The sequence below is a fragment of the Pteronotus mesoamericanus genome, unplaced genomic scaffold, assembly GCF_021234165.1.
Source record: "Pteronotus mesoamericanus isolate MK-2021 breed Mesoamerican mustached bat unplaced genomic scaffold, CSHL_Meso_final contig_27, whole genome shotgun sequence".
Lineage (NCBI taxonomy): Eukaryota > Metazoa > Chordata > Mammalia > Chiroptera > Mormoopidae > Pteronotus > Pteronotus mesoamericanus.
In genome coordinates this window covers 9,723,562-9,737,421 of record NW_026555115.1, presented here as the reverse complement: position 1 = coordinate 9,737,421, position 13,860 = coordinate 9,723,562, and the positions used below count along the sequence as shown (strand labels likewise).

Genomic DNA, 13,860 nt, shown 5'->3' with positions numbered 1-13,860 from the left:
CTTGGCTATTGTAAATTGTGCTGCCATGAACATTGGGGTGCAGAGGTTCTTTTGAATGGGCGTTTGGGGATTCTTAGGGTATAGTCCCAGCAGAGGAATCGCTGGATCAAAGGCAGTTCCATTTTCAGCTTTTTGAGGAAATTCCACACAGCTTTCCACAGTGGCTACACCAGTCTGCATTCCCACCAAGAGAGTACTAGAGTTCCATTTTCTCCACAGCCTCGCCAGCACCTGTTGTTTGTTGATCTGTTTATGATGGCCATTCTGACCGGTGTGAGGTGGTGCCTCATGGTGGTTTTGATCTGCATTTCTCTGATGGCTAGTGATGCCGAGCATCCTTTCAAATGCCTCTGGGCCCTCTGTATCTCTTCCTTGGAAAAGCATCTGCCCAGGTCCTTTGCCCATTTTTTTGATTGGATTGTTTGTCTTTTTGGAGTGGAGTCGAGTGAGTTCTTTATATATCTTGGAGATCAAACCTCTATCTGATGTATCACTAGCGAATATATTTTCCCATAGGGTAGGCTCCCTTTTCATTTTGCTGATGTTTTCTTTCGCCGTGAAGAAGCTTCTTATTTTGATGAGGTCCCACTAGTTTATTCTTTCCTTTATGTCTCTTGCTTTAGGAGACATATCGGTGAAAAAATTGCTGCGTGGGATATCTGAGAGTTTCCTGCCAATGTTCTCCTCTAGGACTTTGATGGTGTTGCAACTTAGATTTAAGTCTTTTATCCATCTTGAATTTATTTTTTTATATGGTGTCAGCTGATGATCCAATTTCAATTTTTTGCATGTAGCCATCCAGCTCTCCCAACAGCATTTGTTGAAGAGGCTATTACTGCTCCATTTTATGCTTCTGCCCCCTTTGTCAAATATTAGATGCCCATAGAGAGCTGGGCTTATTTCTGGGCTTTCTATTCTGTTTCACTGGTCTATGGGTGTGTTCTTGTGCCAGTACTTGATTGTTTTGAGTATGGTGGCTTTGTAGTAGAGTTTGATGTCCGGTATTGTGATCCCTCCTACTTTGTTTTTCTTTCTCAAAATTGCTGCGGCTATTCGGCGTCGTTTATGGTTCCATATAAATTTTTGAAATGTCTGTTCTATTTCTGTGAAATATGTCATTGGTAAATTAATAGAGATTGTGCTGAATCTATAAATTGCTTTGGGTAGTACGGACATTTTGATGATATTAATTCTTCCAATCCATGAGCACGGTATATGCTTCCATTTATTTGTGTCTTCCTTAATTTCTTTTTTCAATGTTGTATAGTTTTCTGTGTACAGGTCTTTTACGTCTTTTGTTAAATTTATGCCTAGGTACTTTATTATTCTTCTTGCTATGTCGAATGGTATTTTTTTTTCTGATTTTTTCTTCTTCTATTGCATTGCTGGTGTACAAAAACGCCTTTGATTTCTGAATGTTGACTTTGTATCCTGCTGTTTTGCCAAATTCACTTATTAGGTTGAGGAGTTTTTTGGTAGAGTCTACAGGGTTCTCTATGGACACTATCATGTCATTTGCAAACAATGATAGTTTTACTTCCTCCTTTCCTGTTTGGATGCCTTTTATCTCTTTCTCTTGTCTGACTGCTGTGGCTAGGACTTCCAATACGATGTTGAAAAGAAGCGGTGAGAGCGGACATCCTTGTCGTGTTCCCGATCTTAGTGGGAAAGCTTTCAGTTTTTGCACTTTGAGTATGATATTAGCTGTAGGTTTTTCATATATGGCCTTTATTACGTTGAGGAATGCCCCATTTATTCCCATTTTGCTGAGTGTTTTGATCATAAATGGGTGCTGTACCTTATCGAATGCTTTTTCTGCATCTATTGAGATGATCATGTGGTTTTGTCTTTTCTTTTATTTATGTGATGTATCACGTTTACTGATTTGCATATATTGAACCATCCCTGCATCCCTGGGATGAATCCCACTTGATCGTGGTGGATAATCTTTTGAATGTATTGCTGGATGCGGTTTGGCACTATTTTGTTGAGGATTTTAGCATCTATGTTCATCAGCGAAATTGGCCTGTAGTTGTTTTTCTTTGTAGGGTCTTTATCTGGTTTTGGGATCAGGGTGATGCTGGCCTCATAGAAGGAGTCTGGGAGTCTTCCCTCCTCTTGGATTTTTTGGAATAGTCTGAGAAGGACAGGGGTTAGCTCTTCCTTAAATATTTTGTAAAATTCTCCTGGGAAACCATCTGGCCCTGGGCTTTTGTGTGCTGGGAGTTTCTTGTTACTGCTTCAATTTCCCCAGCTGTTATCGGTCTGTTCAAGCTTTCTGTTTCTTCCTCCTTCAGTGTTGGAAGATTATACTTTTCTAAAAATTGTCCATTTCATCAAGATTTTCAAATTTCTTGGCATATAATTGTTCATAATAGTTTCTGATGATCCTTTGTATTTCTGTGGTATCAGTTGTTATTTCTCCTCTTTCATTTCTGATATTATTAATTTGGGTCCTCTCCCTTTTTTTCTTGATGAGTCTGCTTAATGGCTTGTCAATTTTATTAATCTTTTCAAAGAACCAGCTTCTGGATTGGTTGATCCTCTGAATTGTTCTTTTTTGTCTCTATGTCATTCAGTTCTGCTCTAATTTTGACTATTTCCTTCCTTCTACTTGCTCTGGGATTTATTTGTTGTTGTTTCTCCAGTTCTTGAAGTTGTAGTGTTAGGTCTTTTATTTGAAATGTTTCTCTCTTTTTAAGGTAAGCCTGTATTGCTATGAACTTCCCTCTCAGGACCGCCTTTGCTGTGTCCCATAGGTTTTGGACAGTTGTCTGTTCATTTTCATTTGTTTCCAGAAATTTTTTGATTTCTTCTCTTATCTCATTATTGACCGATTCATTGTTTAATAGTGTACTGTTGAGTCTCCATGAGTTTGCAAGTTTTTGAAGTTTCTCTTTGAGGTTGATTTGGAGTTTCAAGGCCTTGTGGTCCGAGAAAAAGTTTGGTATTATTTCAATTTTCCTGAATTTGCTGAGACTTGCTTTGTGTCCTATCATGTGGTCTATCTTTGAAAAACTGCCATGAGCATTTGAAAAGAATGTGTATTTTTCTTCTTTGGGATGTAAGGTTCTATATATGTCAGTTAAGTCTCTTTGATTCAGTGTGTCATTCAGCACCACGATATGTTTATTAATGTTTTGTTTGGAAGATCTGTCCATCTTTGACAGTGGGGTGTTGAAATCCCCTACTATCAGTGTGTTGCTGTCTATATCCTTTTTGAAGTCATCCAACAATTTCCTTATAAACTTGGGGGCTCCTATATTGGGAGCGTATAAGTTTACAATGTTGATGTCTTCCTGATAGATTCTTCCTTTAAGTATGATAAAGTGCCCCTCTGGGTCTCTCTTTATGGCCTTTGCTTTGAAATCTACTTTGTCTGATACAAGTATGGCAACGCCAGCCTTTTTCTCATGTCCATTTGCTTGGAATATTATTTTCCATCCCTTTACTTTCAATCTGTGTAGGTCTCTTGCTCTGAGGTGGGTCTCTTGTAGGCAGCATATGTGTGGGTCATGTTTTCTTATCCATTCAGCTACCCTGTGTCTTTTGATTGGGGCATTTAGACCATTCACATTGAGAGATATTACTGTTAGAAACTTACTCATCTTTTCTCTTTGTACCTGTGTTCCTCTCTCTCATTCTTTTCCTTCATCTGCTTAAACCAGTCCCCTTAGCATATCTTGGAGTGCTGGTTTGGTAGAGATGTATTCTTTTAGCATTCTTTTGTCTGGGAAACTCCGTATTTCCCCTTCTATTTTAATGGAGAGCCTAGCTGGGTAGAGCAGCCTTGGCTGTAGGCCCTTGCTTTTCATGGCTTGGAATATTTGTTGCCATTCCCTTCTGGCTTGGAGTGTTTCTGTTGAGAAGTCAGCTCCTAGGCGTATTGGGGCCCCCTTGTATGTTACTTTCTCCTTCTCCCTTGCTGCCTTGAGGATTCTCTCTTTGTCTTTGACATTTGCCATTTTAATGATGATGTGTCTTGGAGTGGACCTCCTTGGGTCCCTCTTGAGTGGGGTCCTCTGTGCCTCCTGGATCCATGAGAGCCTTTCTCTCCTCAAATTAGGGAAATTTTCCATCATTACTTTTTTGAGGAGGTTCTCTATTCCTTGCTCTTCTTCTTCTCCTTCTGGTATCCCTATTATACGGATATTATTGCGTTTCAGGTTGTCCTGCATTTCCCTAAATGCTTCTTCATTCTTTTTGAGCCATTTTTCCATTTCTTGTTCTTTCTGGGAGCTTTTTTCTACCTTGTCCTCCATCTCACTGATTCGATCCTCAGCTTCATCCAGCCTGCTTTGGATTCCACTACTGTGTTCTTCAATTCAGAAATGGTATTCTTCATATCCTCTTGTGTCTTCTAGATAGTTTCTATGTCCTTTTCCAGGCTGATATAGTTTGCTGTAAGATCCTGATAGTTTCTCTGCAGTTTCTCATAGTTCTCTTTGAGCTGGCTGAGCTCATTGAGCTTCCTTAGAACCATTGTTTTGAATTTAATATGTGATAATTCCCTTGTCTCTATTTCATTGAGCTCTCTCTCTGGGGAGTCCCCTTTTCCACTCATTTGGGGGGAACTTCTTTTTCTTCCCATTTTTGTGAGAGTCTGTTAAGTATTTTTGTCCTTTACTTTTCTTTCTGGGCTTGCCTCTGATGATGTCAGTTGTTGACCCTATAGGGCCTTGGGTTGTTTGTTTGAGCCTTCCAGGAATGTCTGTGTCTGACTCCTGCTTGGAGCAGCTCTGTGACCCCTTCGGTCAGGGCTGAGCTATATTTTGGGATCTCTCTGTGCTCTCACGCGGGCTCCTTGAGCGCGTTCCCAGCGAGGCAGGGTCCCCCACCTGCCTGGGCTCGCATGTGCTTGCCCCAGACCAGCGTGCTTATTCGCGACCTCGCGTACTCACCTGGGCCCCCTGTCCGGTGAGCTCCGCGGCACTGGTCAGTTTAGGGTCTTCTATTGTGTGTTTTCCCCGCTTTTGGCTCTTTGGGTGCGTTGCTTGCCCTCGCCAAATGGGGACTATGGAAATGGGAGGAAGTCAGCTCCAGGACTCTCCGGTTAATCCTGTTTCTGGTCTCTCCTCCAGGGACTCTGGGCAGCTCTACTAATCTTGTGGGCTGCTCCGTAATCACGGGTGGGTGGGTCAATTTATGCCTGCCCTTGCCCCTCTGTGCACTCCCTCGCAGGCGCTGTGGGTGCCAGTCTGTGTGAGGCCTTGTCGGCAGGTGCAAGCGTTCGCCAGCCCGCGTGGGTCACACACACGCTCGCCAACCCTCGCCGGTCACTCGGCGCAAGTGTATGCGCCTGCTCTGGGTGTTTTCGGGGTGTCTATGTGTGCTTTCCGGCTTTTGGCTCTTTGGGGGTGTGGCCTCTTCCCGCGCAATGGAGACTACGGCAAGGAGAAGGAGTCGGGACTCCCCGGTTCCTCCTCCCCTTCTTTCCCCAATGCTCCGTTTCTAGTCTCCCCTCAGGGGCCTCTGGGCAGTTCTGTGACCCCTTTGGCCAAGGATCCACCCCCTGTGCGGACTGCGTTTCAATCGCAGGCAGTCTGGTTCATGCGCGCCCCACTTCTGCCTCTTTGGGGTCGCGCCTTTCCAGCCCACAATGGAGACTACAGGACAGGGAGGGAGTCGGGACTCCCGGGTTCCTCCTCCCGTTCTTTCCCCAATGTCTCCATCTCCAGTCTCTCCTCAAGGCTCTCCCAGCCAGTCTGCACTTGGCCCCCAGCTCACGGGCGCACAAGTTGTGTGCGAAGCGCACAAAAGGCAGGTAATTGATTCCCTTATGCCTGAGCGAGATGGTAGCTGCAGAATGGGAGGCGCGTTATCACCGGGGGTCCACTGGCCACCGTGTCAGTTCTCTTCACAAAGTTTTCCTCACCAGTCTTTTCCCAGGCACCAGCCCACCCTGATGACACCTCTACCCAGCAATCAAGGAGGGTGGCTGCCACTGCAACTTTTGCATTTGCCCTTTAAATGTCTTTTTGCATCCCCGCCACCTGTCTCTGGCAGAGAGCGCCCCTAAGCTTTTTGGGGTTGCGTTTTGTCTGTATTTTCTTGGCTTTAGCTGCTGTAGCTTAGGGGTTCCTGTTTATGATTCAGACCCCGTTCTTCTCAGGGGAAGCTAACTGGCTGTTTCAATGTCCCTCTGGTGCCAGTGCCCGTGGGCACCCAGCCCACCCTCTCGAGCCTCCAACGCAATTCTCACCCGTTGGGATGTGTGAGAGTCGAATCCACTGTCCGCGGCACCAAGGCTCCTCTCCCACTATCGCTCCACTGCTTTCCAGGTGATTACTCCATTATTTAGTTGCAATTCCAGTTTGGTTTTGGGAGGAGGTCAGCGTGACTCCCATTCACTCCTCCGCCATCTTCTCTAAGCAGGTGTGCACTTCTTTCAGTCTAACATTTTTGGGACTCTGAGCTTCCTGCATCTCCTGGAAGTTTATTTCCTTGGCCAGATTGGAGAAGTTCTCCATTATTTTTTTTAAATAAGTTTTCTTTTTTTTTCTCAGCAGAATAGTTTTATTTTTTTTTTTCAGTCTCATTACACCCAAAAACTGTACGGGAAAAATGTAATTCTAAACTGGCCCTGTACTTCTGAGGCTCAATTTCAGTTGGTCAGCCAGGACATGCTGTTCACAGGCTTCCTCGGGAGTATCTGGGTTCAAAGATATATGGTCTCTCTTCTCTACCAAGGTTGCCTTCATTCTCAAATGGATGCTACCTAACTTTTCTTGAGCCTCTCTGTAGGTGTAAAATTCATTTGATGGCTAGAATGCAGATGTACAGGAACAATGGGAGTTCTCAGGAACATGGTATTAAAGTAGATGTAGTTGTAGGGGACTGTAGAGGTGGTAACACATAGAAATCGAAAAACAGAAGTATTCTTAATGGTTCTGGAGGCCATTTACTGAAGAAGGGATATTAGATGTTTCTTTTGACATCCCTCCATCTATCTCATTAGTACTCACAGATTTCGAAGATGTCTTCATAGACATCTTCCAGCATCATCTCTTCCATGTCCCAGGTAGTCATTCTCTTTTTTGGGTTGGGTTCTTCTTCCCTGGGTTCATCTAAAGCAAATGTCACTGCTGTATTATTTTTAGGTCTGGTCTTAATCTTAAGCCTTCTTTCTGTAAGATTGGCTTTAGGGACCTAGCTTTCACTGAATGTTGTCCTAGAGGCTGTTCTTTTTCTTCAGACATTTCTATACTGGCAAGGAATCCTGGTCTCTGGCAAAGGTGGGGGCAGAGTGGCCTAGAGACACCCGAGGAGATACCAGGGAAGGAGGACCCAGGGAGGGAACCAAGAGAGCAGCTGGTGGGATCCCGGTGCTGACCCGTTCTTCATATAGCCGACATCCTGCTCAGGCAGACCCTTTTTAAATAAGTTTTCGATTTCTTATTCTTTCTCTTCTCCTTCTGGCACCCCTATGATTTGGATGTTGGAACATTTAAAGTTGTTCCAGAGGTCCCTCAGCTTCTCCTCATTCTTTTGAATACTTGTTTCTTCATTTTGTTCTGATTGAATGTTTATTTCTTCCTTCTGCTCCCAAGCATTGATTTGAGTCCTGGATTCCTTCCATTTATTGTTGGCTCCCTGTATATTTTTCTTTATTTCACTTTGCATAGCCTTTACATTTTTCTCCGTTTTGCGACCATACTCATCCAATTCAGTGAGGATTCAGGTTACCAGTGTTCTGAACTGTGCATCTGATAGATTGGCTATCTCTTCGTGGCTTAGTTCTATTTTTGGAACTTTGACCTGTTCTTTCATTTGGGCCATATTTCTTCATCTGGGCATGTCTGTTATGTTGGAAGGGGTGGAGCCTTAGTAATTGGCCAGGCTGGGGCAACCCATGTAGCTGCGTTGTGGCACTGTAGGTGGGGGAGTGGTCCAAGAGGGAACAATGCTGCTTGCTTGGCTCTCAGCCAGGTTTCAGTCACTATTGCTGCTACCCACAAGCAAATTGGGCCTTTCTGGCGCTGATTCCAGGGTGGGTGGGTCTGTGTACATTCTAGGACCCTGTGGGTCTCTCCAAACTCTCCTGTGAGGCTGGGAGTTTCTCCCACTGCTGCATCTCCCACAGTTTTCATAGCCAGAGGTTTTGAGACTTTCTTTTCCCACACTAGAACCCTGGATTGTGCAGTCTGTCTTGCTCTCCAGCTGTTCCTTACAGTTTATCTGCACGAAAATGTTGGGTATCTGGCCTGTCAGCCGCTGCCTTGCCTGCCCAGTCCTCCAGCCGCCACCTTGCCACATATCTTCTGTGCCCTAGCTGCCCATCTCCACCCCTCCTATCAGTCTGGTTAAATGTTTCTTCTTTAACTCCTTGGTTGTTGGACTTCCATACAGTTTCATTTTCTGGTAGTTCTGATTACTTTTTGTTTTTAAATTTGTTGTCCTTCTTTTGGTTTTACAAGGAAGCAGACCTCCTCCCTCTTGGCTGGAAATTTGCTTTGCATTTACTGATTGCTGCTTTTTTTATCCTTCTCTTTCTCCTCTGGTTTGTTTTCCACTCTATTAGTCTCAACTTAATATTTACTAATTCTTTCCTCCTTATTTATTTTGGTTTATTTTGTTGCTCTTTTTTTTAGTTTCTTAATATGATAATTAAATTATTTTATACTTGATCCTTCTTCTTTGTTGTCTTATTCAGTAATGAAATAACTGTAAGTGATATTGTTAGAATGTACCTAAACCACCACCTGTGCTGAAACAAAGATGGTATATGTCACTGGCTAAATACCTGACCACGAGATTCCCCGTATCAGAAGCAACTGAGGCACAGCCGCTGGCATCCTGCTGGAAACCCGTTGAATCCTCAGTGCCCCCTCCCCTCTCCCTTGAACTTTCTACAGAACCAGCCCTCCCTGGTCAGATACCCAGGACACCTGGAGCAGAGGAGCAGGGTGACTCACCCTCCCCCAGGATCTGCTACACACCTTAAAAGCCCTTCTACCCTTTCCCTTGGGGCTGCCATCTGTTAGGACCCAGCCCACCTGATTGTAGTGTCGTGCCTTGAATAAAAGCCATTAATTGGACTTTTCTGGCTCTGGGTTCTTTCTTAGCCACTTTGGCTACCTAACAGTTATATTTTGCTTTGCTCTGCTCTGCTTTTGATGTTTCTTACAGGTTTTGTTGTCATGTTTTCTTTTTTAATCACTTAAAAGATAATTTGTAATTTTATAGTTCATATTTTGTACAGTAGGGAAAAAAACTCTTCCTCTAACCTCTTAGGTATAGTGCCTAGGGCTAGCAAATCAAATTGATAAAAGACATATTAACAGGATTTGTAAAAAACAGACTTAATTACCTACCTATGCACAGGTGTTCACAAACAAATGCGATCCAGAAAGAAAGTTAGAATTGGGGGCTTACATACCATCTTAGCAAAGGGTGATAAAGTGTGGAGAAAAAGCTAGACAAAAGAAAAGTGGTTTGGGGGTTTGAGGCGTAAGTTATAGGAAGGAGACAAGGAAATATATAGTAAGTAGGGTTGTTTAGTAATGTTAGTTACACAAATAAGAGTTATCTTAGATGATAAAGGTTGCCACTTGTCTCAGGAATAGTTCTCTTCCTGCTACAATAGTGGAGAAACTTTTACAGCCAGAAATTTGTAATTCATATACATTACACTTACTTACATTTTAATAAACACATTACATTATATTACTTACATTATAATTTATTTACAAAAGGAAATTTATACCCTGCTTTGAGACAAAAAAGTGGAGGGTAGAGAGCTATTTGCCTTCAGCTCAAAAAAGTCCTTAGGCCAAATAGGCGAATTTTGGAATAACTACCCTGATCCCCTTCATATTCTTATAATTACTGATGAGTGCATTTATTTTTTAATGATTTTATTTATTTTTAGAGAGAGGGGGATGGAGGGAGAAAGAGAGGGAGAGAAACACTGATGTGAGAGAGAAACATTGATTGGTTGCCTTTTGCCCCAACTGGGGACCAAACCTGCAATCCAGGCATGTGCCCTGTCTCGAACTGGTGACATTTCACTTTCTGGGATGATGTCCAAACCAACTGAGTCACACTGGTTAGGGTGAGAAGTATATTTCTTAATTTCTAAGTACCTAACATTTTCTGTTTACTTTTTAAAAATTATTTTTAATATATTGAATTATGATCAGAAAAAAAAGGCTACCAATTTTTGAATTTGTTCATTATTAATTTGTTTGCCAAAGGCTTGATAAATTTTTGTAAATGATCCATGGAAATAAAAAATTTTCTATATGAATGACATTTCTCTATATGCTTATTAAATTGTAAATAAATGATATTATTTACTTTCAGTACTTGATTAACTTATTTTTATCTATTAGTAGTGTTTTTAATAGTTTTTTTCTTTTTAAAATATTTATTTATTTATTTATTTTTAGAGAGAGGAGAAGGGAGAAAAAGGAGAGAAATATTGATGCCATAGGGAAACATCAGTCAGTTGCCTCATGTGCATGCCCCAGTCAGGGATGAAACCCACAACCTAGGCATCTGTTCTGACCAGAAATCTAACCAATCACCTTTTGCTTTGCAGGGTGATGCCCAAACAACTGAGTCACAGTAGTCAGGGCTAACAGTTTTTTCTTTACATATTCAGCTCCTAAGTTGTTTAGTGCATACAGGTTTATAGCTACTATATCATCCTCATTAATTGTGTCTTTTTATTATTACATAATAGCCTTCTATTTACATTGGTGCTTTTTACCACATGTATACTTTTTTTTTTTACTAATTCTGCTTTCGTTGTTTGCTTGTAGTTGTTTCATATCTCTTTGTTCCTTTAATTTTAACCTTTATCTATCACTTTGACCTCCATTTATTATCAGCATAAACAGGTTTTGTTATTCATACAATTTGATTCTCTGTCTCTCTTTGGGAGAATTCAGTCTGCTTCCTCTTTTTTTTTCAGATTTGATTAAGTAAGTTTCTATTGCTATTTCTTTTTTCATTTTTAACTGGTGAGTTCTGGTACGCTTTTAATTTTCTATTCTTTATTAGTATACACATTATTTTCTCCTACTATACAAAAAACAGATAACTATTTTCACTTCTAAAATTTAACTTTCCCACAGCTTTACTCTCTCTCAAAGGAACACATTTAAGTCACTGTTTTTCAAACAGTGAGTTCTAACCCACTAATGGGTTGTAATATTAATTTAGTGGATTATGATCACTTTTAAAATAAAAAACATATAATAGAAAAATATCAGAGAACATAAAACATAGTAAGAAATCTTTCAAAAACTGCTTGTGATTGTGTGTATGTGTGTGCATCTGTCTACTGGATCATGATATAAAATACATTTTTTTTTTTCACTGTTCAAGTTTTATTTGGTGTTTTGGTATGACACTGGATAGTTGGCTGCATTATTTGTATGTAGAGTTTCTCTTTACATTATATGGCAATGTATATTAATCTGATTCTTAGAGTACACAAAATAAGAACCTTAAGAACAGTTATATACAAGACATGCAATATTGGATTCATACATTGGATCTCAGGAAGTGATTGACTGGAGAAAAAAAAGTTGGACTAGGCATGTTGGGTAAAGGAACCACAAGTTATATAACACACAGTAAACACACATCTAGTTTGAAGGGCAACTGTAGTGTGTGCAATATTGGCAGTGCTGCCTTTGAGGAGGTGGAACTGTTTCAAACCAACCAGTTTAGGACCACACAAGGTAGGTACCATCCAGCATCAGGATAGAGATACAGGGTTTTTAGTCATAGATGAGATAAAAGGGGCAATACGCACAATCTTCAACTCAAATCCTGTTGTAGCCTAGACAATGAGGTGGTACATTAGGAGACTTTAAAACTGCAGCTCCTTCTGGATCCCCCAAAGTGTATCTGCACTCTTTCTCAAAAGGGCCGCTTCCTCAGCTGTCAGAGTCACCTTCACCACATCTGAGATTCCATTCCGCCCCAAGATGCAAGGAACACTAAGGAAGATGTCTTCTTTTATTCCATAGAGACCCTTGATCATGGTGGAAACTGGATGCACCTGCCTAAGATTCTTCATCATACTTTCTGCTAAATCTGCCACAGATAGTCCAATGGCCCAGGATGTGTAGCTTTTCAGTTTGATCACCTAATAAGCACTGTCAACCACTTATCTGTGAACTTCTTTTTACTCTTCCTTATCTGCATCAGTGCCCAAATCAGGGTGCAGAGTCTTTAGGGAGACACCTGCAACATTCACTCCACTCCACACAGGTACACTCCATTCCCCATGTTCCCCAAGGACCCAGCCATGACAGCTTAATGGGTGAACTCCCAGCTTTCCCCCATTAGGTAATGGAACAGGGCTGAATCCAGATTGCAATCATTTTCAATAACATGGTTTTTGGGAAAGCCACTTATCTTCCAAGCCATGTAGGTCAAGACATCCACTGGATTGGAAACAATAAGCAATTTGCAGTTTTAAAAATTATTTTTTAATTGCTGTTCAAGTACAGTTGTCTCCATTTTCCTGCCACTACTTTCCTCCACCCCACCCACCCCCAAGTCCCACCCTCAATCCTTCCTCCGTTGACTTTGTCCCTGGGTCCTTTATACATGTTCCTTGATGACCCTTCCCCTTCTTTTCCCTGTTATCCCCCTCTCCCATCCCCTTTGGTTACTGTCAGTTTGTTCTTTATTTCAGTGTCTCTGGTTCTATTTTGCTTTCTTGTGGAGGACAAGGTAGAAAGGAACCTAATCTATTATTTTAATTTTATTTTTCTGCTTTTATTTCTTTACTGTAAGGTGATTTTTAATTTTTATTTATTCATTTTTTATTTTTTGTTCAAATACATTTGTCTCCACCTTCCTGCCACCATTCTACCCTCCCCCACTCCCCTTCCTCAATCATTCCCACTTTGGCTTTGCCAATAGGTCCTTTATACATGTTCCTTGACTTGACCCTTCCCTTCCCTTTCCTCGCCCCCCTCTCCCCTCTTAACTCTGTTGTCTTCTTTTTTCTTTCAATTTGCCAGTTAAATCTTGCTTGTTTGTTTTCCTTGCTTGTTTGTTTTGTTGGTTAGGTTCTACTTATAGGTTAGATCATATGGTATTTGTCTTTCGCCCTCTGGCTTATTTCACCTAGCATAATGCTCCCTGGTTCCATCCCTGCTGTCGCAAAGGGTAGTAGATCTTTCTTTCTGCTGCATAGTATTCCATTGTGTAAATGTACCATAGTTTTTTTTATCCACTCATCTCCTGATGGGAATTTAGGTTGCTTCCAACACTTGACTGTTGTAAATTGTGCTGCTATGAACATTGGGGTGCATAGGTTATTTTGAATTGGCATTTTAGGAATTAAAAAATGATAATAAAGGGAAAAATAAAGGACTATTCTTAGAAAAAGAAATAGAAAACGCAAATGCATTGGCCTTGAACCAAAACTCCTAAACAGAATCCATGGGTGGGGCTCTAAAATCTGTGCTTTAATAAGCTTTTCAAGTGATTCTTATGTACACTTAAGTTTTAGAATCACTGCTCTAAATTTGCTTAGGCTATAATCCCAGGAGAGGAATTCTCAGGTCAAAAGGCAACACCGTTCTTAGTTATTTGCGGAAATTCCACTTTTCCACATTGGCTGCACCAGTCTGCATTCCCACCAACAGTGGACTTGGGTTCCCTTTTCACCACATCCTCGTCAGCACCTGTTGTTTGTTGATCTGTTTATGGTGGCCATTCTGACCGGTGTGAAGTGGTATAACATTGTGGTTTTAATTTGCATTTCTCTGATGGCTGGTGACGGTGAGCATCCTCTCATATGTCTCTCTGCCCTCTGTATCTCTTCCTTGGAAAAGTGTCTGCCCAGGTACATTGCTCATTTTTTAATAGGATTGTTTGTCTTTTTGG

General features: G+C 41.5%; 1 protein-coding gene across 1 annotated transcript in view; it reads right to left on the bottom strand.

The window, feature by feature from the left end:
- Positions 1-7,029, bottom strand: part of LOC129071632 (60S ribosomal protein L27a-like) — a 45,323-nt gene extending 38,294 nt beyond the window's left edge. Inside the window, exon 1 of the mRNA XM_054574921.1 lies at positions 6,966-7,029. Within this exon, the coding sequence (XP_054430896.1) occupies positions 6,966-7,029 (64 nt within the window). The remainder of the gene's footprint in view (positions 1-6,965) is intronic.
- Positions 7,030-13,860: the final 6,831 nt, after the last annotated feature.